General features: G+C 62.6%; 1 protein-coding gene across 1 annotated transcript in view; it reads right to left on the reverse strand.

Annotated features, from left to right (window-relative positions):
- CLPB (ClpB family mitochondrial disaggregase) overlaps positions 1 to 27,193 on the reverse strand; it is a 55,585-nt gene that overhangs the window by 11,574 nt on the left and 16,818 nt on the right. The window contains exons 6-8 of the mRNA XM_054164862.1: positions 21,743 to 21,871; positions 9,041 to 9,138; positions 5,228 to 5,342 (exon numbers count right to left, since the gene is read on the reverse strand). Of these exons, the coding sequence (XP_054020837.1) occupies positions 5,228 to 5,342; positions 9,041 to 9,138; positions 21,743 to 21,871 (342 nt within the window). The remainder of the gene's footprint in view (positions 1 to 5,227; positions 5,343 to 9,040; positions 9,139 to 21,742; positions 21,872 to 27,193) is intronic.

A 27,193-nucleotide genomic window follows, 5' to 3' on the forward strand; every position in this document is an offset into this window, starting at 1 on the left:
CAGGAGGGGGGAAACAACTGCTCCAGCACTCGGCGTTGTCAAGGAGACAGCTGGAGGAGGAGGAGGAGGAGATGACAAGGATGGATGGAGGGAGGCAGGGAGGGATGGACAGATGGAGGGAGGGAGGGATGAAGGAGGGAGGGATGGAGGGATGGAAGGAGGGAGGGATGGAGGGATGGAAGGAGGGAGGGATGGAAGGAGGGAGGGATGGAAGGAGGGAGGGATGGAAGGAGGGAGGGATGGAAGGAGGGAGGGAGGGATAGACAGATGAAAGGAGGGATGGAAGGATGGAGGGAGGGATAGATGGAAGGAGGGATGAATGGATGGAGGGATGGATGGGTAGAGATGGAGGATGGAGGGATGGATGGATAGAGATGGAGGATGGAAGGATGGAGGGATGAATAGATGGAGGGATGGATGGATGGATTGATAGAGATGGAGGGAGAGAGGGATGGAGGGATGGATGGAGGGAAGGATGGAGGGAGGGATAGATAGAGATGGAGGGAGGGATAGATAGAGATGGAGGGAGGGATAGATAGAGATGGAGGGAGGGATAGATGGATGCTGTAGGTGGAGTGCTGGAAAGGAGCAGAAGGAAAGCTCTGCTTGTCCAGCTTGATCTCTCTGAGGTTGGGAGAGGTTTGGGTGGTGGTTTGGGGAAGAGAGAGGAGGTGCTGGAAGGGTCTCAGGAGGGTTTGGGTTGGGGGGGGATGGATGCCCTGGCCCTGGGCACCACTCAGAAGGTTCCAGCCCCATCCTCTTCCTGCCCTCCCCCCTCAAATCCATCCCAGCACTGCAGCTGTGGTCTCCCAGGGCAGAGCAGAGGGGGAGCAGAACCTCCCTTGAGCTTCTGCTGCTGCTCACAGTCCTGTGGATGCCCCCAGGAGGTCACTTTGGGGTTCCCAGTTAAAGGGAGACCAGGAGCTGCTGGAGGAACTGGGAGTACTGGTGGAGGGTCCTGCCCCAAAGGAGCTGGGGGTGCTGGAAGGGGGCAAAAGGAGCTGCCCAGCAGCCAGCAAGGTGCCCTGGGGGGAGGCCAAAGGTGCCCTGGGGGGCATGGAGCAGAGTGTGGGCAGCAGCAGGGGCAGGGAGGTTCTGCTGCCCCTCTGCTCTGCCCTGGGGAGGCCACAGCTGCAGGGCTGGGGGGCAAGAGCCTGGTGCTGGCATCTGCTGAGGGGTGCTCAGGGGCACCAAGGGGCATCCAGGAGGTGCCAGCAGGAGCAACTTGTTTGGGGTGAGGCTGCTGGAGAGGCCTGGAGCAGGCTGCCCAGAGAGGCTGTGGAGAGCTTCCAACCCCCCCTGGTGCCATGGTGCCCCTGGGCAAGCTGCTGGGGGTGCCCCTGGCCTGGGGGGGCTCCAGAGGTCCCTTCCCACCATGCTGAGGTTCTGTGAAGAATGTGGTCAGACCCTGATTGAGGTCCCCCAGGGAGCTGGGAGCTGCCCCCTGGCTGGCAGCAGCCCAGGGCAGGTTGGTCTGGGGCTCTGAGCTCTGCTTGGGGCTGTCCCTGCTGGCTGCAGGGCTGGCACTGGCTGCCACTGGAAGGTTGCCCCCAACCCAACCCATTCCACGACTCCATGGCCTTGGAAGGTGCCTCCAAGCCCAGCCAAGCCCAGGACACTCAGACACAACCACAAATGGCCATGTGCACCCCAAAGCCCAAGGTCAGGCCCAGGCAGCTCAGCAGGAGCAGGGCCTGGGAGGTCTGCAGGACCTGGAGCTGGAGCTCCTCGAGGCCTGGGCTGGCTGACATCACCCAGAAGCATCCCCTGGTGCCTTCAGCACTCTAATTAGTCCTGGCTCCTGCCAAGGCTTAATGAGCTTGGGCCTTGGGCCAGGCTGAGGGCCTGCTGTCCATCTCCATCACCCCAGCCCTGGGAGTCTCCTGTCCTCCAGCTGCTCCTGGAGCAACATCACCACTGCAGGAGGAGGCTGAGCAGAGGAGGTGGCTGCCTAGGGGGCATGGAGGTGGCTGCCTGGGGGGCATGGAGGTGCAGGAGAAGCTCTGAGCAAGGCCAGGGGCTGTCCCAGGCCCTGAGTCCACCCCAGGTGGCTCCCTGGTGGGTCAGGATGTGCAGGAGAAGCTCTGAGCAAGGCCAGGGGTTGGCCCAGGCTCTGAGTCCCAGCTCCTCCTCAGGCCTGGCAAACCTGACACCTCCTGCAGGTTGCCACCAGAGAGTGGCCACCACATGCCCAGGGGCCACCACACCTCCAGGCCTTGCAGTCACAGCTGGTGGAGGATCTCCAAGCTCGAACCTCCAGCAGGAGGAAGCCTTTCACTGAGAGCCACCCAGGAGGTCCTGTTGGCCACTCTTGGCTGACTGCCACCCAAGACCTCCACTCCACACCCCTCAGGAAGCCTTCTCCTGGCTGCTGGAGCCAAGGCTGAGGGCAGACCTCCAGCAGGCACCAGATGGAGGCCACCTTGCTTGGCTTCCAAGCTCCTGAGGACATTCAGGCCCCAAGGTGCAAGCCATGAGGTTGCTGCTGCTGCCTGGACCTTCTCCCTCAGAGCCACCTGCAGTGGCTTGCTCCACCTGGAAGAGCTCCAAGAGGTCCTTGGGTGGCCCCAATCCAGCCCCCAGCACTCAGCAGCTCCTCTGATGGCCCCCAAATTGTTTTCCACCCATTTGTGGGGCCTCAGGAATCCAATCAGCTCAAGCTGGAGCTTCTCCAGCCCCCCCCCCTGCTTCATGGTACCACAGAGGGGTGAAGGCTCCATCAGCATGGAGCTTGTGGTGGTCCCCTAAAGGGCTCAGGGCTCAGGGTTGGCTCTGGGCTTGTTGAAGACCTTCATGGAGGAAGGGCTGGAGGAGTGGAGCCTCAGGGAGGTGCTGGTGGGGGCAGACTGGGAGCAGTGGTTGATGACCAGCAGGTTGTGGTGGGGCTGAGTGAGACCTGTGGAGCTCCTCCAGGCACTGGGTGAGGGCTGGGAGGTGACAGCAGCCAGCAGAGGTGGAGGCCTCTCTGCAGCCCTGGGAGGGACACAGCTCCAGGACCAACCTCAGCTCTGAGCAAGTCTCAGAACCTCAGCCTGGTGATGTTGGGCAGGGACCCCTGGAGCCCACCCAGGCCAGGGGCACCCCCAGCAGCTTGCCCAGGGGCACCATGGCACCAGGGGGGGTTGGAAGCTCTCCACAGCCTCTCTGGGCAGCCTGCTCCAGGCCTCTCCAGCAGCCTCACCCCAGACAAGTTGCTCCTGCTGGCACCTCCTGGCTGCCCCTTGCTGCCCCTTGAGCCCTGGGCACCACTCAGCAGATGCCAGCCCCAGGCTCTTGCCCCCCACAGCTCCTTGAGCTCTTGCTGAGCATTGCTCAGCTCCCCTCTGGGGCTGCTCTGCTCCAGCCTCAGCAGCCCCCAGGGCCCTCAGCTGCTCCTCACAACTTCTCCAGACCCTTCCCCACCTTTGTTGCCCTCCTCTGACCCTCAGCCTCTCCCCAGCCTCCCCTGGACTCTCCCCAGCACTTCCCAGGCTCTGCCCTGGGCAGCCCAGCCCTGGCCCCAGCCCTGCAGCTGTGGCCTCCCCAGGGCAGAGCAGAGGGGCAGCAGAACCTCCCTGCCCCTGCTGCTGCCCACACTCTGCTCCATGCCCCCCAGCACACCTCCTTGCCCCTCAGAGCACCTTGCTGGCTGCTGGGCACCTCCTTGCCCCCCAGCTCCTTCTCCTGGCAGCTGCTCCCCAGCAGCTCCCCCCTGGGCTGTGCTGCTGCAGGAGGTTGTCCCTGCCCAGGGGCAGGACCCTGCCCTTGCCCTGCTTGACCTCCAGGAGGTTGCTCTCCCCTAGCTCTCAGCCTGTGCCACCAGCCTGGCCAAGCCCTCCCCAAGGGCAGGTTTCCTGCTTTGTCTCCTTTGCTGAGCTCCTCTGGAGCCTGTTTGGCTCAGGGCAGGGAGGGAAGGCTCCAATCTAATTATTTAATTAAGGGCCAAGGCTCTAAATTAAACAAATCAGCCCTGGTCTGGGCCCTGGAGCGTGGACAAAGCCTCCTGGGCAACAAAGCAGCAGAGCAGGAAGGTGATGAAGGCCACCAAAAGGAGAGGAAAAGCTTGGAAGGGGGAAAAGAAAACAACAAAACCCCAAACCCAAACTCCCAGGGCTTGGAATTCCCTTCCCTGGGAGAAAGCAGCAAAAAAGGGGGATGGAGGAGGAGGAGGAGGAGGAGGAAGAGGAGGAGGAGGAGGAAGAGGAGGAGGAGGAGGAAGAGGAGGAGGAGGAGGAAGAGGAGGAGGAGGAGGAAGAGGAGGAGGAGGAGGAAGAGGAGGAGGAGGAGGAAGAGGAGGAGGAGGAGGAGGAGGAAGAGGAGGAGGAGGAGGAGGAAGAGGAGGAGGAGGAGGAAGAGGAGGAGGAGGAGGAGGAGGAGGAAGAGGAGGAGGAGGAGGAAGAGGAAGAGGAGGAGGAGGAGGAAGAGGAGGAGGAGGAGGAGGAGGAAGAGGAAGAAAAATCCCTAGGTCCCAGGTCTTCCAAATCTCCTCTTAACCTCCCAAAGATCCTCTCTCAGAGGTCCTCTCCCTGATGCCCTCTCCCTGATGCCCTCTCCCAAAGGTCCTCTCTCAGATGCCCTCTCCCAAAGGTCCTCTCCCAGATGCCCTCTCCCAAAGGACCTCTCCCTGATGCCCTCTCCCAAAGGACCTCTCCCTGATGCCCTCTCCCAAAGGACCTCTCTCAGATGCCCTCTCCCAAAGGTCCTCTCCCTGATGCCCTCTCCCAAAGGACCTCTCCCTGATGCCCTCTCCCAAAGGACCTCTCCCTGATGCCCTCTCCCAAAGGACCTCTCTCAGATGCCCCCTCCCAAAGGTCCTCTCCCTGATGCCCTCTCCCAAAGGTCCTCTCCCAGATGCCCTCTCCCAAAGGTCCTCTCCCTGATGCCCTCTCCCAAAGGTCCTCTCTCAGATGCCCTCTCCCAAAGGTCCTCTCCCTGATGTCCTCTCTCAGATGTCCTCTCCCAGATGCCCTCTCCCAAAGGACCTCTCCCTGATGCCCTCTCCCAAAGGCCCTCTCCCAGATGTCCTCTCTCAAAGGTCCTCTCCCTGATGCCCTCTCCCAAAGGACCTCTCCCTGATGCCCTCTCCCAGATGCCCTCTCTCCCAGCCAGGAGCTCCTTGGTGCCCCGCCGCCTCCCCACCCCCTGGGGAGCTGCTGGAGCTCTGAGGACGGTTGCTGGGGGGCCCAAGGGCTCCCTGCAGGGGCAGCAGGCCTGGCAGGGCAGGGGGGTGGGGCTGAGGGGTCCCTACCTGCCCCCACGGTGGCGATGGCGCTCTCCTGGCCCACGATGTGCTCCTTCAGCCGCTGCTCCAGGGGGAACCGCCGGCGCTCCTCCAGCTCCCTCCTGCGCTGCTCCTCCAGGAACTGGGGAGGCAAAGGTGGCACTGGGCCAGGGGAACAGCTTGGGAGGCAGCCTGGAGCCCAGGGAGCCCAGCCAGGGCCCCAGCACCGCCCCCCCCCCCGGCCCTCAGCACCACGGCCTGGCCACCCCTCCAGCCTTGGCACCCCACCGCTGCCCGGGGCGGCCTGCCACAGGCCTGGGCACCCCTCAAGGGGCACAGCCAGCCCAGGAAGGCTCCAGGCTGGGGGCTGGGAAGTGCCTGGGGGGAAAGGCTTGGTGGCAGAGGCTGGAGAGGAGCCAGGGGGTGCCCAGGTGGGCAAGGAGGGCAGCAGCAGCAGCAATGGTGTGGGCAGCAGGAGCAGGGCAGGGATGGTGCCCCTGGGCTGGGCACTGGGGAGCCCACAGCTCAAGGGGCACCAATTTGGGGTCTCCTGGTCACCTCCTCCTGATGTCCAGAAGCACTTTGGGGTCTCCTGGTCACCTCCTCCTGGTGACCAGAAGCACTTTGGGGTCTCCTGGTCACCTCTCTGTGTTATGAGGGAGACCTTAGAGCTCCTCCTCACAACTTCTCCACAGCCTTCTCCTCCTTCCCCAGACCCCTCCCCAGCTTCCCTGCCCTGCTCTGGCCCTGCCCCAGCCCTCAAGCTCCTCCTGGCAGTGTCCTGCCAGCCCAGATCTCCTCCTGAGCAAGGCAGAAGCAGAAGGGAGGCAGAACTCAAGTGCCAGGAAGTGGAGGAGGACACAAGGTGGCAAAAGCTTCCCTCTGAGCCTGGTGGTGTCCTCAGGGCCAGGGGGACACCAGCAGGGTCTGCCCCCCTGAGCTGCTCCCTGGGGAGGTTCCTGCTCCATCCATGGTCTCAGGGCTGCTGGCAGCTGCCCCTTGGCCCCAGAAATGCCTCAGAATTGGAGCCTTTTATCCTTGGTGCTTTTGGTGCCTCCTGCCAGGGTCATTCCCTGGGAGAGGCTTCAGAGCAGGATCCAGCCCCAGCTTCTGGGACCATTTGCTGCTCCAGGAAGGTGGAGAAACCCTGGGGGAGCACTTCTGGGGCTGGCATCTGCTGAGTGGTGCCCAGGGCCAGGCCAAGGGGCAGCCAGGAGGTGCCAGCAGGAGCAACTTGTTTGGGGTGAGGCTGCTGGAGAGGCCTGGAGCAGGCTGCCCAGAGAGGCTGTGGAGAGCTCCCAACCCCCCTGGTGCCATGGTGCCCCTGGGCAAGCTGCTGGGGGTGCCCAGCTGGCCTGGGGGCGCTCCAGAGCTCCCTTCCCACCACCTCCAGCAGGCTGGGCTGTGCCAGTTTGGAGGAGCTGGGACTGCCCCTTGGGTGCTGTGCCCCCCACCTCCTGCTGCCTCCTCCTGTGAACCTTGGAGCCCCTCCCTGAGCTGTCCCCAAGCTCTCCAAGCCCCTCTGAGGTCCATCTTCCAGCACCAAGCAGGGAAGCAAAGCAGGCAAGAAACCTCCTTCCTTTCTTTTCCTGTGGTGCCTTGAAGAGGAGGAGAAGGCCTCAGAGAAACAATTCAAGGCAGGGCTGAGAGCTCCTGGTGGTGTCCCCAGCCTATGCAAATGGCATCCCCAAGCCTCAGCCCAGCCTGGCCCAGCTCCTCCTGATTCATTCCCCAGCCTTCTGCTTCCATAAATCCTCCAAGAGCCTCATGGGGGGGTGGGAGGGAGGGAGGGGGGAAGGACATGGTGGGAACCAAGCCCTGGAGCTCCATCTCCACCCTCAGGCTGAATATTCATCAGGAGTTGAGTTGTCTCCTCTGATGTTTTATGCTGCAGGAGGCTCATTTGCCACTGGAGAAGCTCTGGAGATATATCTCCACTGTCTCCTGCAGCAGGAAAGGCTCCAAGGCAGCTCTTCAAGATGAGATGGAGAAGAGTCTCCAGAGAACATTTAAGCAGCAGAGCAGCTTCCACCACCCCCTCCCCACCACCCCCTTCCTGCCAGGCTGCTTTGTGCTCTCAGCATCTCCTCCTCCTCCGTGGCCAGCTGGCCAGAAAGGGCTTCTGGACAGCAGCAGGTGGTGGCCAAGAGGCCAAAAAGTGCTTCAGGTCATCAGGAGGAGGTGGCCAAGTGACCCCAAACTCCTTCTGTCATCAGAAGGAGGTGACCAGGAGACCCCAAGGTGCTTCTGGTCACCATGAGGAGCCTTAAGGTCTACCTCATAACACAGAGAGGTGACCAGGAGACCCCAAAGTGCTTCTGGACACCAGGAGGCTGGTGGCCAGGAGACCCCAAAGTGCTTCTGGTCACCAGGAGGAGGTGGCCAGGAGACCCCAAAGTGCTTCTGGACACCATGAGGAGCCTTAAGGTCTACCTTATAACACAGAGAGGTGAGCAGGAGACCTCAAAGTGCTTCTGGTCACCAGGAGGAGGTGGCCAAGAGACCCCAAAGTGCTTCTGGACACCATGAGGAGGTGGCCAGGAGACCCCAAAGTGCTTCTGGACATCAGGAGGAGGTCACCAGGAGACCCCAAAGTGCTTCTGGACACCAGGAGGAGGTGGCCAAGAGACCCCAAAGTGCTTCTGGACACCATGAGGAGGTGGCCAGGAGACCCCAAAGTGCTTCTGGTCACCAGGAGGAGGTGGCCAGGAGACCCCAAAGTGCTTCTGGTCATCATGAGGAGGTGACCAGGAGACCCCAAAGTGCTTCTGGACACCAGGAGGCTGGTGGCCAGGAGACCCCAAAGTGCTTCTGGACACCAGGAGGAGGTGGCCAGGAGACCCCAAAGTGCTTCTGGACACCAGGAGGAGGTGGCCAGGAGACCCCAAAGTGCTTCTGGTCATCATGAGGAGGTGACCAGGAGACCCCAAAGTGCTTCTGGACACCATGAGGAGCCTTAAGGTCTACCTTATAACACAGAGAGGTGAGCAGGAGACCTCAAAGTGCTTCTGGTCATCATGAGGAGGTGACCAGGAGACCCCAAAGTGCTTCTGGACACCAGGAGGCTGGTGGCCAGGAGACCCCAAAGTGCTTCTGGTCATCATGAGGAGGTGACCAGGAGACCCCAAAGTGCTTCTGGTCACCAGGAGGAGGTGGCCAAGAGACCCCAAAGTGCTTCTGGACACCAGGAGGAGGTGGCCAGGAGACCCCAAAGTGCTTCTGGTCACCAGGAGGTTGGTGGCCAGGAGACCCCAAAGTGCTTCTGGACACCATGAGGAGCCTTAAGGTCTACCTCATAACACAGAGAGGTGAGCAGGAGACCTCAAAGTGCTTCTGGACACCAGGAGGAGGTGACCAGGAGACCCCAAGGTGCTTCTGGTCACCCTGAGGAGGTGGCCAAGAGACCCCAAGGTGGTTCTGGACACCATGAGGAGGTGACCAGGAGACCCCAAAGTGCTTCTGGACACCATGAGGTGAGCAGGAGACCCTGAAGTGCCATGCTTGGCCTCCATCACCTTGGAGCACCAGAAATGACTCCAGGAGCCACCTTGGGCCTCACTCTCTCCTTCTGCAGCCTTGCTGGCTCCAGAAGTGGTCTTGTGGAAGTCACTGCTGGCAGAAGAGGTCCCAGAGGAGGTCCCAGAGCCAAGAGACCCTCAGCAGTGATCCATGGAGGCCATGCCTGGAGCTCCAGCTGGTTCCAAGCTGCTCCTCCAACCCTCAGAAGCCACTTGGGAGGGTTGGAAGAGACCCCTGAGCTGCCCACCCCCCACCCTCTGATCCTTGCAGGGATGAAGGGGGGGGGAAGGAAAGGACAAGACCCCAGCCCCAAGGCCCCACCTTGGTCTCTGAAGCCTTCAGGAGGTTCATGACCTCTCCCTCCCTGGCATAGTCCAGGGCTGTGTGCCCCATCTCGTTCTTCTGCAGGGGGTTGGCACCTGGGGAGACAGGAGGAAGGCAGGGAGGTGGTGAAGGGGTGGGAGGGGAGGCCTGGGGAAGGAGGGGAAACCAGCTGGAGCCTCCCACCCAAGTCCAACCTTGGCTTCCAAGGGTCCAAAAGGGGCAAGCCACAAGCCCTGGAGGCTTCCCAGGGGCACAAAGGGGCAAGCTACAGCCCCTGGTGGCACCAGAGGTGCCACCAGGGGCTGTAGCTTGCCCCTTTGTGCCCAGCTCTGAGCAAAGAGCTGCTGGTGGTCACCAGGAGACCTTCCCAAAGCCTTAACCAGCTCCATCCCCCTCTGCAGGGGGACATGGATGGACAAACTGCTCCCAGTTACAGAGCCCAGCCTGCTGGAGGTGGTGGGGAAGGGACCCCTGGAGCCCACCCAGGCCAGGGGCACCCCCAGCAGCTTGCCCCAGGGGGCACCATGGCACCAGGGGGGGTTGGAAGCTCTCCACAGCCTCTCTGGGCAGCCTGCTCCAGGCCTCTCCAGCAGCCTCACCCCAAGCAAGTTGCTCCTGCTGGCACCTCCTGGCTGCCCCTTGAGCCCTGGGCACCCCTCAGCAGATGCCAGCCCCAGGCTCTTGTCCCCCCAGCCCTGCAGCTGGAGCAGAGGGGCAGCAGAATCTCCCTGCCCCTGCTGCTGCCCTTGGGGTGCTGGGGGAGGAGAAGCCTTGGGGGTGCTGGGGGAGGAGAAGCTTCCCAGGAGGGCACAGAGCTGCTGGAGAGAGCCCAGAGGAGGCTACAGAGTGGAGCCAGGGGCTGGAGCAACTCTGCTGTGAGGCTGAGGGGGTCCAGGGCCAGCTTGGAGCAGCCCTGAGCCACCAAGCCCAGCTGAGAGCAGTCCCTGCCCGTGGTGGGGAGAGGCTGGAGGGGAGCTCTGAGCTCCCTCCCCACCTGAGCCACTCTGTGCCCCTGCAGGCTCCTCCAGCCTCTCCCTGTCCCAGGCTGCAGGATCCCTGGCTCAGATCCTGCCCCTGGCTCGGGTCCTCCTGCTCCTGGCTCTCTCCAGGAGGAGTCTCCCACTCGTGGCCTGAGCCCCCCCAGCCGTGGCCCTGAGGCCTTGATGGATGTCTGCAATCATTGGCAGGGGCAGGGCCAGCTCCCAGGGGCTGAGCCCAGCCTGCAGCCAGGAGCTGACTCCTGCCTGACCCAGCAGCTCCTTGGCCGTGGCTGAGGCAAGGGCCGAGGGGTGAGGAGGTGCTGGGGACCTCAGCTTGACCCTGCCTGCTCCAGCCCCAGCTCTGCCCTGCCTGCTCCAGCCCCAGCTCTGCCCTGCCTGCTCATCCTCACCCCTGCCCTGCCTGCTCCAGCCCCAGCTCTGTCCTGCCTGCTCCAGCCCCAGCTCTGCCCTGCCTGCTCCAGCCCCAGCTCTGCCCTGCCTGCTCCAGCCCCAGCTCTGCCCTGCCTGCTCATCCTCACCCCTGCCCTGCCTGCTCATCCTCACCCCTGCCCTGCCTGCTCCAGCCCCAGCTCTGCCCTGCCTGCTCCAGCCCCAGCTCTGCCCTGCCTGCTCCAGCCCCAGCTCTGCCCTGCCTGCTCATCCTCACCCCTGCCCTGCCTGCTCCAGCCCCAGCTCTGTCCTGCCTGCTCCAGCCCCAGCTCTGCCCTGCCTGCTCCAGCCCCAGCTCTGCCCTGCCTGCTCCAGCCCCAGCTCTGCCCTGCCTGCTCATCCTCACCCCTGCCCTGCCTGCTCATCCTCACCCCTGCCCTGCCTGCTCCAGCCCCAGCTCTGCCCTGCCTGCTCCAGCCCCAGCTCTGCCCTGCCTGCTCCAGCCCCAGCTCTGCCCTGCCTGCTCATCCTCACCCCTGCCCTGCCTGCTCATCCTCACCCCTGCCCTGCCTGCTCCAGCCCCAGCTCTGCCCTGCCTGCTCCAGCCCCAGCTCTGCCCTGCCTGCTCATCCTCACCCCTGCCCTGCCTGCTCCAGCCCCAGCTCTGCCCTGCCTGCTCCAGCCCCAGCTCTGCCCTGCCTGCTCATCCTCACCCCTGCCCTGCCTGCTCATCCTCACCCCTGCCCTGCCTGCTCCAGCCCCAGCTCTGCCCTGCCTGCTCCAGCCCCAGCTCTGCCCTGCCTGCTCATCCTCACCCCTGCCCTGCCTGCTCCAGCCCCAGCTCTGCCCTGCCTGCTCCAGCCCCAGCTCTGCCCTGCCTGCTCCAGCCCCAGCTCTGCCCTGCCTGCTCATCCTCACCCCTGCCCTGCCTGCTCCAGCCCCAGCTCTGCCCTGCCTGCTCCAGCCCCAGCTCTGCCCTGCCTCCTCATCCTCACCCCTGCCCTGCCTGCTCCAGCCCCAGCTCTGCCCTGCCTGCTCCAGCCCCAGCTCTGCCCTGCCTGCTCATCCTCACCCCTGCCCTGCCTGCTCCAGCCCCAGCTCTGCCCTGCCTGCTCCAGCCCCAGCTCTGCCCTGCCTGCTCCAGCCCCAGCTCTGCCCTGCCTCCTCATCCTCACCCCTGCCCTGCCTGCTCCAGCCCCAGCTCTGCCCTGCCTGCTCATCCTCACCCCTGCCCTGCCTGCTCCAGCCCCAGCTCTGCCCTGCCTGCTCCAGCCCCAGCTCTGCCCTGCCTCCTCATCCTCACCCCTGCCCTGCCTGCTCCAGCCCCAGCTCTGCCCTGCCTCCTCATCCTCACCCCTGCCCTGCCTGCTCATCCTCACCCCTGCCCTGCCTGCTCCAGCCCCAGCTCTGCCCTGCCTGCTCCAGCCCCAGCTCTGTCCTGCCTGCTCATCCTCACCCCTGCCCTGCCTGCTCCAGCCCCAGCTCTGCTCTGCCTGCTCCAGCCCCAGCTCTGCCCTGCCTCCTCATCCTCACCCCTGCCCTGCCTGCTCCAGCCCCAGCTCTGCCCTGCCTCCTCATCCTCAGCCCCTGCCCTGCCTGCTCCAGCCTCAGCTCTGCCCTGCCTCCTCATCCTCCCCTCCTACCCTGCCTCCTCATCCTCCCCTCCTACCCTGCCTCCTCATCCTCACCTCCTTCCCTGCTTCTTTCTCCCTCCTCACCCCCTACCCTGCATTCTCCATCCTCACCTTCTCCCCCTGCCCTTCCCTCCCCCTCCTCCCCTCCTCCTGCCCTTCCCTCCCCCTCCTCCCTTCCTCCTGCCCTTCCCTCCTCCATCCTCACCTCCTCCTGCCCTTCCCTCCCCCATCCTCCCTTCCTCCTGCCCTTCCCTCCCCCAACCTCCCCTCCTCCTGCCCTTCCCTCTCCATCTCCATGCTCATCTCCTCTCCTGCCTCTTCCATCTTTACCTCCCCCCCCTGCCCTTCCCCCTCCAGCCTCACCTCCTCCCCCTGCCCTTCCCCACTTCCATCCCCACCTCTTCCAGGCAGCAGCAGGAGGTGCTTGGGGGCCACCCCAACCTTTGGAGGGCTGTCATGGGGGCCTCATTTTTCACCTGCCTCCCCAAGCTGTCTGAGGCTGGGGCTGGGACACCTGGGCAGCACCCTGGGGCTGTGTGGGGCTGGGGGGGTTGTTCTCCTGTCCTTCCCCTGCTCATATTAGGAAGCTGCAGCTGATAATCTTTGATAAATAGCTGTGCAGGTTGGGTCCCAGAGCTGGAGGAGCAGCTGCAGCAGGTCCCTCATTGGGGAAATCTCTTTCCTGTCAGTGGTATTGGCAAAAGTTGAGGCTGGCTGACAGGCCTCAATTTTTCACTTTTTATTAAACTCCCTCCCTCCCCTCCCCCCTTTCCCTGCACATTCCTGCAGGTTGGGGCAGCTCCCTCCAGAAGAAGCTGCTGGGGGGAGGTTGGGTGGGGAGGGGGAGAGGGTGGGAGGCTGGGGGAGAGGGTGCTGGGAAGGGAGAGAGGGTGGGAGGCTGGGGGAGAGGGTGCTGGGAAGGGGGAGAGGGTGGGAGGCTGGGGGAGAGGGTGCTGGGAAGGGGGTTTGGTGGTGGGGATGGTGCTGAGGAGAGGGAGGTGGGAGAGAGGGGATAAGGAGGAGATGGGCATGGCAGGAGGGAGATGAAGGTGGCAGGGAGAGGGAGGTGGCAGGAGATGAGGATGGTGGCAGAGAGAGAGAGGGCAGGAGAGGAGGTGGAGGTGGCAGAGAGAGAGGGAGGTGGCAGGAGGGGAGGATGGTGGTGGAGAGGGAGGTGGCAGGGAGAGGAGAGGGAGGTGGCAGGGAGAGGAGAGGGAGGTGGCAGGGAGAGGAGAGGGAGGTGGCAGGGAGAGGAGAGGGAGGTGGCAGGGAGAAAGGAGAGAGGTGGCAGGGAGAAAGGAGAGAGGTGGCAGGGAGAGGAGAGGGAGGTGGCAGGGAGAGGAGAGGGAGGTGGCAGGGAGAGGAGAGGGAGGTGGCAGGGAGAGAGGAGAGAGGTGGCAGGGAGAGGGGAGAGAGGTGGCAGGGAGAGGAGAGAGAGGTGGCAGGGAGAGGAGAGAGAGGTGGCAGGGAGAGGAGAGAGAGGTGGCAGGGAGAGGAGAGAGAGGTGGCAGGGAGAGGAGAGAGAGGTGGCAGGGAGAGGAGAGAGAGGTGGCAGGGAGAGGGGAGAGGTGGGAAGGAGGGAGAGGGAAGTGGCAGGGAGGGAGGTGGCGGGGAGGGAGAAGGTGGCAGGTGGCAGAGAGGGAGAGGAAGGGGGCAGAGAGGGAGGGGGCAGAGGGAGAGGTGGAGGGGGCAGAAGAGGGCAGAGAGGAGCTGGGGATAGGGGAGGAGAGGAGCTGGAGCGGGGAGAGAAGAGCTGGAGGGGGCAGGAGAGAAGAGCTGGAGGGGGGCAGGAGAGAAGAGCTGGAGGGGGGCAGGAGAGAAGAGCTGGAGGGGGGCAGGAGAGAAGAGCTGGAGGGGGGCAGGAGAGAAGAGCTGGAGGGGGCAGGAGAGAAGAGCTGGAGGGGGCAGGAGAGAAGAGCTGGAGGGGGGCAGGAGGGAAGAGCTGGAGGGGGGCAGGAGGGAAGAGCTGGAGGGGGCAGGAGAGAAGAGCTGGAGGGGGCAGGAGAGAAGAGCTGGAGGGGGCAGGAGAGAAGAGCTGGAGGGGGGCAGGAGGGAAGAGCTGGAGGGGGGCAGGAGGGAAGAGCTGGAGGGGGCAGAGAAGTCTGGGAGCTGCCTTTTGCCACTCAGCTTCCCTCTCTCCAGAGGGTCTGGGTTGCAGCAGGAGGGAGCAGCCCCTGGCACCTGCTGGGGCTTCCCCCTGACCTCAGCCACCTCTGGATCTCCTGGGACCAACCAAACCTCCCCTGAGACCCCACCCCCCTTTCTCCTGCTCTGGGGGAGGCCCTGAGACATCTCATGGAGCAGAGGATTGGAGAAGACCTCCAAGAGCATCAAACCCAACCTTCAACCCAGCCCCACCATGGCCATCACACCATGGCCCCAAGTCCTCTGTCCAGACCCTTCCTGAGCACCTCCAGGGATGGGGACTCCACCAAACCTCCCAAGAGCTTCAGTGCCAGTGGGACCAGGAGGTCCTCTGGGGACAAGCAGGGCAAGGGCAGGGTCCTGCCCCTGGGCAGGGACAACCTCCTGCAGCAGCACAGCCCAGGGGGGAGCTGCTGGGGAGCAGCTGCCAGGAGAAGGAGCTGGGGGTGCTGGGGGGCAAGGAGGTGCCCAGCAGCCAGCAAGGTGCCCTGGGGGAGGCCAAAGGTGTCCTGGGGGGCATGGAGCAGAGTGTGGGCAGCAGCAGGGGCAGGGAGGTTGTGCTGCCCCTCTGCTCTGCCCTGGGGAGGCCACAGCTGCAGGGCTGGGGCCAGGGCTGGGCTGCCCAGGGCAGAGCCTGGGAAGTGCTGGAGAGAGTCCAGGGGAGGCTGGGGAGAGGCTGAGGGCCAGAGGAGGACAAGGAAGCTGGGGAGAGGTCTGGAGAAAGGAGGAGAAGGCTGTGGAGAAGTTGTGAGGAGCAGCTGAGGGAGCTGGGGGGGTTGAGGCTGCAGCAGAGGAGGCTGAGGGGAGACCTTGTGGCTCTCTGCAGCTCCCTGAGAGCAGCTTGCAGCCAGCTGGGGCTCAAGGGCTGCTCCTGAGGGCTGGGCCAAGAGGAGATGGCCTCAGGTTGTGGCAGGGGAGGTTGAGCTTGGCCTGGAGCAGCTCTGTGAGGAGCAAAGGCTGAGAGCCAAACCCTTCCCCAGCTCCATGACCTCTGGAGGTGCCTCCAACCCAACCCTTCCATGACTCCATGAATTTGGACCCAGAGCTCCCTTTCCCCTTTGCCTTTCCCCTCCCCTGCTGACCTCCCTGCTCCTCCCAACCTTGGCTTCCTTGGCCCCTAAGCTGCTTTGCCCTCTGGCAGGAATCCAACCTACCCTCCTCTCCCTTCCTGCAGGAGGCAAGCCCCAAAGGCTGCCTCTTCTCACCCAAGCCATTACCCTGGTGACAAACAACCTGTCAGGCCTCAGCTTCAGCCCCTGGAAGCCTTTGAGAGGATCCTTTGGCTCCTTCTACCCCCTGCAGGGACCTCCTCTTAACCACCTTGACACGACCCAGCCACGTCCTGGCCACTTACTGCCGTTGCCAGGGCAGGTTTGGTGGCTGCTGGGGATGATTGGCTCCTAAATCCCAGTCTCCCAGGGCTTTAATTACTGGTGGGGAGCAGTTTGGGGGTGTGGGAGGTTGAGGGGGGGTGGGTAGGGGAGGAGAAGTTTGATGGTGGTGGCTGGAGGAGGTCGATAAAAGCTGGCCCAGACCTTATTGAGCCATGGTGGCTGCAGACTCTATTGAGCTCTTCAATCATCCCTGGTAAAACAGTGCCCAGGAAGGGATCAATAAAGGATTTATCACCTCCCATGGCTGGAGAGCAGCCTGGAGAAGGCTCCAGGCACACCCCAGCACACTGCTCAAGCGGGAGGGCTGGGCAGCAGAGCAGGAAGGGACAGAGGAACCTCCCCCCGGGGACCTCCTTAAGTGGTGCTGGAGGGGACAGAGCTGCAGAGCTTCCAACAGCACCTGCAGAGGGGGGAGCCTGGGCAGGCTGCTGGGGGGCCCTGATGCCAAGGCCCTGCCCAGGAGGCCACAGCCCCTGCTCCCTGTGCCCAAGAGCCCACAGCTCCTGCTCCCTGTGCCCAACCCCCTGCCCAAGAGCCCACAGCCCCTGCTCCCTGTGCCCAAGAGCCCACAGCCCCTGCTCCCTGTGCCCAAGAGCCCACAGCCCCTGCTCCCTGTGCCCAGAGCCCACAGCCCCTGCTCCCTGTGCCCAAGAGCCCACAGCCCCTGCTCCCTGCTGCCAAGAGCCCACAGCCCCTGCTCCCTGTGCCCAAGAGCCCACAGCCTCTGCTCCCTGTGCCCAAGAGCCCACAGCCCCTGCTTCCTGTGCCCAAGAGCCCACAGCCCCTGCTCCCTGTGCCCAAGAGCCCACAGCCCCTGCTCCCTGCTGCCAAGAGCCCACAGCCCCTGCTCCCTGTGCCCAAGAGCCCACAGCCCCTGCTCCCTGTGCCCAAGAGCCCACAGCCCCTGCTCCCTGTGCCCAAACCCCTGCCCAAGAGCCCACAGCCCCTGCTCCCTGTGCCCAGAGCCCACAGCCTCTGCTCCCTGTGCCCAAGAGCCCACAGCCCCTGCTCCCTGTGCCCAAGAGCCCACAGCCCCTGCTCCCTGTGCCCAAGAGCCCACAGCCCCTGCTCCCTGTGCCCAAGAGCCCACAGCCTCTGCTCCCTGTGCCCAAGAGCCCACAGCCCCTGCTCCCTGCTGCCAAGAGCCCACAGCCCCTGCTCCCTGTGCCCAAGAGCCCACAGCCCCTGCTCCCTGTGCCCAAGAGCCCACAGCCCCTGCTCCCTGTGCCCAAGAGCCCACAGCCCCTGCTCCCTGTGCCCAAACCCCTGCCCTAGAGTCCTGCCCTGAGGACACCAAGCTCTTTGTGATCCCAGGAAGGTTTCAAGCTTGGCAGTTTTGGGGGGAAAAATCAGCAAGAGAACTCCATGGTGTTGGGAAGGGAGCTCCTGAGCCCACCCAGGCCAACCCAGCACCCTCTGCTCCAGCAGGGCACCCCCAGCAGCTTGCCCAGGGGCACCATGGCCAGTGGGGGTTGGAAGCCCTCCAGCAGCTCTCTGGGCAGCCTGCTCCAGGGCTTGGAAACTCCTCCAGCCATGGGGACTCCACCACTGCCCTGGGCAGCCTGCCACAGGCCTGGGCACCCCTCAAGGGGCACCAATTGCTCCTCAGGGCCAAGCTCAACCTCCCCTGCCACAACCTGAGGCCATCTCCTCTTGGCCCAGCCCTCAGGAGCAGCCCTTGAGCCCCAGCTGGCTGCAAGCTGCTCTCAGGGAGCTGCAGAGAGCCACAAGGTCTCCCCTCAGCCTCCTCTGCTGCAGCCTCAACGCCCCCAGCTCCCTCAGCTGCTCCTCACAACTTCTCCAGAGCCTTCTCCTCCTTCCCCAGACTCCTCCCCAGCTTCCTTGCCTCCACCACCCTCACAGAGAGGACATTTTTAACCCCTTGAGATGTTCCTCAGGTTCAGCCTTTCCTCCCCAGGCAGATCACAACCACAGAAGCATCTGGGTCAGAAAAGCCCTTCAAGGGCTTCAAGTCCAAGCAGCCTCTAACCCTGCCAAGGCTGAGGCCAACCCATGGCCCTCAGCACTGCGCCAGCACCACCACCCCATGGCCCTCAGTTCCACCACCCCATGGCCCTCAGCACCACCACCTCATGACCCTCAGCACTGCCCCAGCACCACCACCCCATGGCCCTCAGCACCACCACCCCATGGCCCTCAGCACTGCCTCAGCACCACCACCCCATGGCCCTCAGCACCACCACCCCATGGCCCTCAGCACCACCACCTCATGACCCTCAGCACTGCCCCAGCACCACCACCCCATGGCCCCCAGCACTGCCTCAGCACCACCACCCCATGGCCCTCAGCACTGCCCCAGCACCACCACCCCATGGCCCCCAGCACTGCCTCAGCACCACCACCCCATGGCCCTCAGCACCACCACCCCATGGCCCTCAGCACTGCCTCAGCACCACCACCCCATGGCCCTCAGCACCACCACCCCATGGCCCTCAGCACTGCCCCAGCACCACCACCCCATGGCCCTCAGCACCACCACCCCATGGCCCTCAGCACCACAGCTTCCCAACCCCTCCAGCCATGGGCACTCCACCACTGCCCTGGGCAGCCTGCCACAGGCCTGGGCACCCCTCAAGGGGCACCAATTGCTCCTCAGGGCCAAGCTCAGCCTGCCCTGGCTGCAGCCCTTGCCCAGCCCCAAGAAAGAGCTGCCTCCAAGCTGAAGAAGCTCCCACCATTGCTGAGCTCCTGGTGGCCTTTCCCCCTCCCTGCCCCAGAGACAAAGCTTCCCCAGATCGATTGCTGCTGGGCAGAGAGCAACTGGTGACCTCCCACCCACTCCTGCCACCCTGTCCCCTCAGGGGGCAGCAGGCTGTGACACGGCCCCAGCCCAGCAGCCAGGCTCAGGGCCAGGGGTCCATGGTCTGCTGGGCACGCAGGGGCTGGCCACAAGGGCCAGAAAGGTCCTGGCAGGGGTCAAGGAGGCACTGAATGGGGGACAAAAGAGCCCAGGGGGCAGAGGTGAAGGGGGAAGTCCAAGAGGTCCTGCAGCAAACAAGCCCAAGGGCAGCACAGGGGTGGGGGAGCTGCTGGAGCTGGGAAGGGGCTGGGGAGGTTTAATGGCTCTGGCCCCCGGGGCAGCAGGAGAAGGAAGGGTGGAGGCTGAGGAAGTGGTGAGTAAAAAGCAAGCAGGTGGAGGGGGTGAGGAGGAGGAGGAGGGGGAGGCAGGGATGGAGGGGAGCCTGCCCCAGCCCTGTTCCACCTCAGCAACCAGGAGCAGGGCTCTCAATGGCAGAGGGGAGAGGCAAATTAGCCTGACAAAGGCTGTGGGGCAGGGGGGACCTTGGGAGGTGGTCGACCTCCTCTCTTTGGAGAGCCTGGGCCACAGGAGAGCCAGGAGGAGCTGGGCAGGGAGGGGGTGAGGTGGGGGAGGAGGGCAAGGGCTGAGGTCCAGGCCATGGAACTGCCCCAGCAGGCACAGAGAAGCTCCAAGGTCCTGGAAGGGGAAGGGTCCCAGCTCAGGGTTCACCTGGGGAAGGTGGAGCAGGGGATGGGGATGGAGACCCTCCAGGGCTGGGGGATGGAGACCCTGCAGGGGTGGTGCTGAACCTCCTCTGAGGAGCAGCTGAGGGCCCTGGGGGCTGCTGAGGCTGGAGCAGAGCAGCCCCAGAGGGGAGCTGAGCAATGCTCAGCAAGAGCTCAAGGAGCTGTGGGGACAAGAGCCTGGGGCTGGCATCTGCTGAGTGGTGCCCAGGGCTCAAGGGGCAGCAAGGGGCAGCCAGGAGGTGCCAGCAGGAGCAACTTGCTTGGGGTGAGGCTGCTGGAGAGGCCTGGAGCAGGCTGCCCAGAGAGGCTGTGGAGAGCTTCCAACCCCCCCTGGTGCCATGGTGGCCCTGGGCAAGCTGCTGGGGGTGCCCCTGGCCTGGGGGGGCTCCAGGGGTCCCTCCCCAGCACCTCCAGCAGGCTGGGCTGTGGGATCTGTGCATCCCAAAGGATCTCCAGGGGGCTGGATGAACAGCAGCCACATCTCAGTGCCCACATCCCACACTTCCATGTCTGGAGGAGACAGACTCTGCCTTGTTCTCCAGCCAAACACAGCTCAGAGCTGCCCAGCTCCAAGAGACTACTTCTGAGCTGAGCTGGCCTGGAACAAAGAGACCTCTGTGGGCAGAGAGGTCAGAAGTGGTCACTGCCAGAGCCTCCAGCATGGAGCCAGAAGCAGCTGTGGAGCACAAAGCTGACTTGAGTTCATAAAGAGGAGATGGAACTGGAGCAGCACTCAGCTGGGTGAGCTGGGGGCAGCTCTGCAGGGCTCAGCAGAGGCAGGGAGCTGCTGGGGCAGGGCCAGAGGAGGCCACAGCCATGCTGGGAGGGCTGGAAGGGCTCTGCTGGGAGGCCTCCAGGGGTGCCCAGCCTGGAGAAGGCTCCAGGGACACCTTCTGGTGGGCTGGCAGGGCTGGAAGGGGCCCAGGAGCAAGCTGGGGACAGAGTTTGGAGCAGGAGCTGTGGGGCCAGGCCAAGGGGGGATGGTTTGGAGCTCCAAGAGAGAAGATCTGGAGTAGATCTGAGGAAGTTCTTGAGCAGGAGGCTGGGGAGAGTCTGGTTGAGGTCAGGCAGAGAGCTGGGAGCTGCCCCCAGGCTGGCAGCAGCCCAGGGCAGGGTGTTTGGGGCTCTGAGCTGTGCTTGGGGCTGTCCCTGCTGGCTGCAGGGGGCTTGGGCTGGGTGACCTTGGAAGGTGCCTCCAACCCAAGCCATGCCATGTTTCTATGAGTCTCTCATGACCACAGCCAAGGACCATCCCTGGTGACCCTCTGCCCCTGTGCCACCCTGGCAGGGCACTGCCCCTGTGCTCTCACAGCTCATTCCCACCACTGCTGGAGGCATTTCCAGAGAGCCAGCAGAGCTGAGGAGACCAAACCCTCCCAGGTGGGAAACATTCCCCAGCCCCAGGTCCTGGAGCCTCCTTCTTTGGAGAGCTTCCAACCCCCCCTGGCCATGGTGCCCCTGGGGGGCACCCCTGGAGGAGATCCTCCTGGCCACCAGCACCCCTGGACAAGGCACAGACCTGGACCATGCAGTGGGGCAGAGGCTGCAGGTTTGGTGCTCAGAGGATGATGGAATGGTTGGGCTGGAGAAGACCTTGGAGGTGATGGAGGCCAAGCATGGCCTCAGCACTGCCCCAGCACCACCACCCCATGGCCCTCAGCACCACAGCTCCACAGCTTCCCAACCCCTCCAGCCATGGGCACTCCACCACTGTGCCCTGGGCAGCCTGCCACAGGCCTGGGCACCCCTCAAGGGGCACCAATTGCTCCTCAGGGCCAAGCTCAACCTCCCCTGCCACAACCTGAGGCCATCTCCTCTTGGCCCAGCCCTCAGGAGCAGCCCTTGAGCCCCAGCTGGCTGCAAGCTGCTCTCAGGGAGCTGCAGAGAGCCACAAGGTCTCCCCTCAGCCTCCTCTGCTGCAGCCTCAACCCCCCCAGCTCCCTCAGCTGCTCCTCACAACTTCTCCACAGCCTTCTCCTCCTTCCCCAGACCCCTCCCCAGCTTCCTTGCCCTGCTCTGGACACAGAATCATTTGGGTTGGAAGAGACCTTGAAGCTTATGGAGCCCAACCATGAACCAAGCACTGCTCCAGGGCTCCACCAACCCATGGTCCTCAGCAGCACAGCTGAGCATTGCTCAGATCCCCTCTGGGGCTGCTCTGCTGCAGCCTCAGCAGCCCTCAGGGCCCTCAGCTGCCCCTCATAACTTCTCCAGAGCCTTCTCCTCATACTCCAGACCCTTGCCCTGCTTTGTTGTCCTCCTCTGGCCCTCAGCCTCTCCTGGCCTCTCCCCAGCACTTCCCAGGCTTGGACCTGGACAGCCCAGCCCTGGCCCCAGCCCTGCAGCTGTGGCCTCCCCAGGGCAGAGCAGAGGGGCAGCAGAACCTCCCTGCCCCTGCTGCTGCCCACACTCTGCTCCATGACCCCCAGGACACCTTTGGCCTCCCCCAGGGCACCTTGCTGGCTGCTGGGCACCTCCTTGTGCCCACCCCCCAGCACCCCCAGCTCCTTCTCCTGGAGCAGATCCATCCCCACCAGGACCTTTGCCCTGCTCACAGCAGACCCTGGTGCAGGGTGGCTGAAGGCTGCTGAAAGGTTGGGTGGGGGCCAGGAGGTAGCTTCTGGGGGGCTCCAAGGGAGGGAGACTCACCTCCCTCCAGCAGCAGCTTGACTGTCAGGTAGTCATCAGCCAGCACAGCATAGTGCAGGGCGGTGCAGCCCTTGAAGTTGGCCCTGACGTTGAGGCGGTTGTTGAAGTGGTCCTCACGAGTCACCAGCACTGCAGGGGGAGAGCACAGCACAGCTCAGGAGAGGCCAAGAGGCTCAGCCAGCAGCCTGGACCCCCTCCCTCCCCCCCAGCAGCCCCCCTGAGACGTAAGGAAAGGCCCTGACGGAGCTCCTCGAGGAGAGCAGCAGCAGCTTCCTGCTGGGGGGGTTGAGAGCGAGCCAGGAGTGGAGGCAGGGAGGCTGGAGGAGGTGGTGGAGGAGGAAGAGGAGGAGGAGGAGGAGGAGGAGGAGGTGGTGGTGGCCAAGCATGGCCTCAGCACTGCCCCAGCACCACCACCCCATGGCCTCAGCTCCACAGCTTCCCAACCCCTCCAGCCACGGGGACTCCACCACTGCCCTGGGCAGCCTGCCACAGGCCTGGGCACCCCTCAAGGGGCACCAATTGCTCCTCAGGGCCAAGCTCAACCTCCCCTGCCACAACCTGAGGCCATGTCCTCTTGGCCCAGCCCTCAGGAGCAGCCCTTGAGCCCCAGCTGGCTGCAAGCTGCTCTCAGGGAGCTGCAGAGAGCCACAAGGTCTCCCCTCAGCCTCCTCTGCTGCAGCCTCAACCCCCCCAGCTCCCTCAGCTGCTCCTCACAACTTCTCCACAGCCTTCTCCTCCTTCCCCAGACCCCTCCCCAGCTTTCTTGCCCTGCTCTGGACACTGACTCCCTTGGCTTGGAAGAGACCTCAGAGGTGACAGAGTCCAACCATCACTGGCCCCAGGGCACTACCACCCTATGGCCCTCAGCCTCCACATCTTCAGCTGCTCCTCTCCTTGGGAGAAGAGCCCATGACACCAGGATTCCTCCTTATCCCATCCCACCCCCTCCACTCTCAAACCAAGGCACCACCACTAGGCTCACTCCAAGCCTTTGGGCTCCTTCCCTTTCCTTGGCTTCCTCTGCTAGGATTCCATGACTCAATGATTCCATATTCCCATGGCTCCACAGCTCCATGACTCAGGGCCTCCATGACTCAGGGCCTCCATGACTCAGGGCCTCCTCCTCATCCCATCCTCTCCCCTCCACTCACAAACCAAGAAGCTCATTCCAAGCCCTCAGGCTCCATCCCTTCCTTGGCTGCTGCCTCTCTGACTCCAGCTCCAAGACTCCATGACTCTGACTCCATGATCCCATGGTTCTACAATTCCATGACTCCATCCTCCACACCTCCATGACTCCTCCCCATCCTATCACCTCCAAGCCCTCAGGCTTCCTTAGCTGCTCTCCCTATCACCCCATGACTCCATGATTCAATGGTTCCAGGACTCAGTGACTCCACAGCTCCCTGATTCCTCCCCATCCCATCCCCTCCACTCTCAAATCAAGACCTCACCACCAAGCTCACTCCAAGCCCTCAGGCTCCTTCCCTTCCTTGGCTTATTCTGACTCCATGACTCTATGGTTCCATGAGTCCATCCTCCACACCTCCATCACTCTTCTACCCTCAACCCAAGACTTCACCACGAAGCTCACTCCAAGCCCTCAAGTCCCTTCCCTTCCTTGGCTTCTTCCTCTCTGGCTCAGTGACTCCATGACTCACCAGTTCCATGATTCTATGAGTCCATCCTCCACAACTCCATGACTACTTCTTATCCCATCCCCTGCACTCTCAAGAAGCTCACACCAAGCCCTCAGGCTCCTTCCCTTCCTTGGCTTATTCTGACTCCATGACTCTATGGTTCCATGACTCCATCCTCCACAACTCCATCACTCTTCCACTCTCAACCCAAGACCTCAGCACCAAGCTCACTCCAAGCCCTCAAGCCCCTTCCCTTTCTTGGCTCCTTCCTCTCTGACTCAGTGACTCCTTGATTCACCAGTTCCCTGATTCCATCCTCCACAACTCCATGACTTCTTCCTATCCCATCCCCTCCACTCTCAAGAAGCTCACTCCAAGCCCTCAGGCTCCATCCCTTCCTTGGCTGCTTTCTCTTTGACTCCAACTCCAGGACTCCATGATCCTTTAGTTCCACAATTCCATGACTCCACAGCTCCCTGATTCCTCCCCATCCCATCCCCTCCACTCTCAACCCAGGACCTCAGCACCAAGCTCACTCCAAGCCCTTAGGCTCCTTCCCTTCCTTGGCTTCTTTCTCTCTGACTCCAGCTCCAAAACTCCATGACTGCATGATTCTATGGTTCCACAATTCCATGACTCCACAACTCCCTGATTCCTCCCCATCCCATCCCCTCCACTCTCAACCCAGGACCTCAGCACCAAGCTCACTCCAAGCCCTCAGGCTCCTTCCCTTCCTTGGCTTCATGCTCTGTGACTCCAGCTCCAAGCCTCTGACTCCATGGTCCCACAATCCCATGCCTCCATCCTCCCCAACTCAACTCCCTGATTCCTCCTCATCCCATCCCCTCCACTCTCAACCCAGGACCTCAGCACCAAGCTCACTCCAAGCCCTTTGGCTCCATCTCTTCCTTGCCTTCTTTCTCTATGACTCCATGACTCCATAATCCTTTGGTTCCACAATTCCATGACTCCACAGCTCCCTGATTCCTCCCCATCCCATCCCCTCCACTCTCAACCCAAGACCTCAGCACCAAGCTCACTCCAAGCCCTCGGGCTCCATCCCTTTCTTGGCTTCACACTCTGTGACTCCAGCTACAAGCCTCTGACTCCATGGTCCCACAATCCCATGCCTCCATCCTCCCCAACTCAACTCCCTGATTCCTCCTCATCCCATCCCCTCCACTCTCAACCCAGGACCTCAGCACCAAGCTCACTCCAAGCCCTTTGGCTCCATCTCTTCCTTGCCTTCTTTCTCTATGACTCCATGACTCCACAATCCTTTGGTTCCACAATTCCATGACTCCACAGCTCCCTGATTCCTCCCCATCCCATCCCCTCCACTCTCAACCCAAGACCTCAGCACCAAGCTCACTCCAAGCCCTCAGGCTCCTTCCCTTCCTTGGCTTCATGCTCTGTGACTCCAGCTCCAAGCCTCTGACTCCATGGTCCTACAATTCCATGCCTCCATCCTCCCCAACTCAACTCCCTGATTCCTCCCCATCCCATCCCCTCCAAGCCCTCAGGCTCCTTCCCTCCCTCCCTCCCTTCCCTCCTCGTCATTCCCTCGGCAGGGAGGGGCAGGCCCGGGCCGGAGCTGCCTGCGTCAGGGAAGATGAATCTGAGCTCCTAGGGAGCAGAGCAGTAAAGACATTAAAGTGTCATTAGCTGGGGGGGTGTTTGGGGGTGGGGGGGAGGGTGTACAAGGGGGGGTTCTTCTCCCTGCTGGTGCAGGGTGACAGCTCCGGCCGGCTGCGGTAAAAAATGTCCTGGCGTGAGATAATCATCGGAAACTCAATAAAGCGTCAGGGGAAGCCTCCTCTGCCATCCATCAGCTGCTGCCTGCTTCTTCTCACTGCCTTCTCCTGCCATCCATATAAATGTCTCTAATATATCTGGCTGCAGGAAGAAACCCTCTGGATGGAGGAGGAGGAGAAGGAGGAGGAGGAGGAGGAGGCGGCGGCAAAGATCTGGAAGGGAGTCGGAGTCGTGGTTGGGTTGGGGGGGGGAGGAGGTGAGGAGGGGGGAAGTGGGAGGAGGAAGGGGGGAGAGGAGGGGGAAATGGGAGGAGGAAGAGGGGGAGGAGGGGAGGAGGGGGAAATGGGAGGAGAGGATGAGGAGATGGAAATGGGAGGAGAGGATGAGGAGATGGAAATGGGAGGAGAGGATGAGGAGGTGGAAATGGGAGGAGAGGATGAGGAGGTGGAAATGGGAGGAGAGGATGAGGAGGTGGAAATGGGAGGAGAGGATGAGGAGGTGGAAATGGGAGGAGAGGATGAGGAGGTGGAAATGGGAGGAGAGGATGAGGAGGTGGAAATGGGAGGAGAGGATGAGGAGGTGGAAATGGGAGGAGAGGATGAGGAGGTGGAAATGGGAGGAGAGGATGAGGAGGTGGAAATGGGAGGAGAGGATGAGGAGGTGGAAATGGGAGGAGAGGATGAGGAGGTGGAAATGGGAGGAGAGGATGAGGAGGTGGAAATGGGAGAAGGAAGGGGGAGGAGGTGAGGTGATGAAAAGAGGAGAAGGAAGTGGGGGAGGAGATGAGTTGATGGAAATAAGAGGAGGAAGTGGTGGGGAGGTGAGGAGATGGAAACTGAAGAAGGAAGGGGGAGGAGGTGAGGTGATGGAAACAGGAGAAGGAAGGGGTGGGAGGTGAGGAAAGGAGATGGAAATGGGAGAAGGAAGAAGTGGGGGAGAAGGTGAGGAGATGGAAATGGGAGGAGGAAGGAGGGGAAGGAGGAGAGAAGATGGAAATGGGAGGAAGTGGGGAGAAGGCCAGGAGATGGAAATGGGAGGAGGAAGGAGGGGAAGGAGGAGAGGAGATGGAAATGGGAAAAGGAAAGAGGGGGAGAAGGTGAGGAGAAGAAATGGGAGAGGAAGGAGGTGGTGAAGGTGAGGAGGGGAAATAGGAGGAGGAAGGAGAGGGAGAAGGTGAGGAGAGGAAATGGGAGGAGGAAGGAGGGGGAGAAGGTGAGGAGAGGGAAATGGGAGGAGGAAGGAGAGGGAGAAGGTGAGATAGAAATGAGAGAAGGAAGGATGGGGAGAAGATGAGGAGATGGAAGGGGGAGGAGGAAGGGGGGGGAGGTGGCAAGGAGATGGGAATGGGAGAAAGAAGTGGGGGAGAAGGAAGTGGGTGGGAGAAGGTGAGATGGAAATGGGAGAAGGAAGGAGGGGAGAAGGTGAGGAGACGGAAATGGGAGAAGGAAGGAGGTGAAGGAGGTTAGGAGAGGACATGGGAGAAGGAAGGAGGGGAGGAGAAGGAAATGGGAGAAGGAAGGGGAGGTGGAGAAGGTGAGGAGATGGAAATGGGAGGAGGAAGGAGGGGAGGAGAAGGTGAGGAGATGGAAATGGGAGGAGGAAGGAGGGGAGGAGAAGGTGAGGAGATGGAAGTGGGAGGAGGAAGGAGGGGAGGAGGAGGTGAGGAGATGGCAATGGGAGGAGGAAGGAGGGGAGGAGAAGGTGAGGAGATGGAAATGGGAGGAGGAAGGAGGGGAGGAGAAGGTGAGGAGATGGAAGTGGGAGGAGGAAGGAGGGGAGGAGGAGGTGAGGAGATGGCAATGGGAGGAGGAAGGAGGGGAGGAGAAGGTGAGGAGATGGCAATGGGAGGAGGAAGGAGGGGAGGAGAAGGGGAGGAGATGGAAGTGGGAGGAGGAAGGAGGGGAGGAGAAGGTGAGGAGGTGGAAGTGGGAGGAGGAAGGAGGGGAGGAGAAGGTGAGGAGATGGAAGTGGGAGGAGGAAGGAGGGGAGGAGAAGGTTAGGAGATGGCAATGGGAGAAGGAAGCAGAGAAGCCAAAGAGCCATAAATACCAATAAC

Source organism: Dryobates pubescens, chromosome 10, assembly GCF_014839835.1.
Source record: "Dryobates pubescens isolate bDryPub1 chromosome 10, bDryPub1.pri, whole genome shotgun sequence".
NCBI lineage: Eukaryota > Metazoa > Chordata > Aves > Piciformes > Picidae > Dryobates > Dryobates pubescens.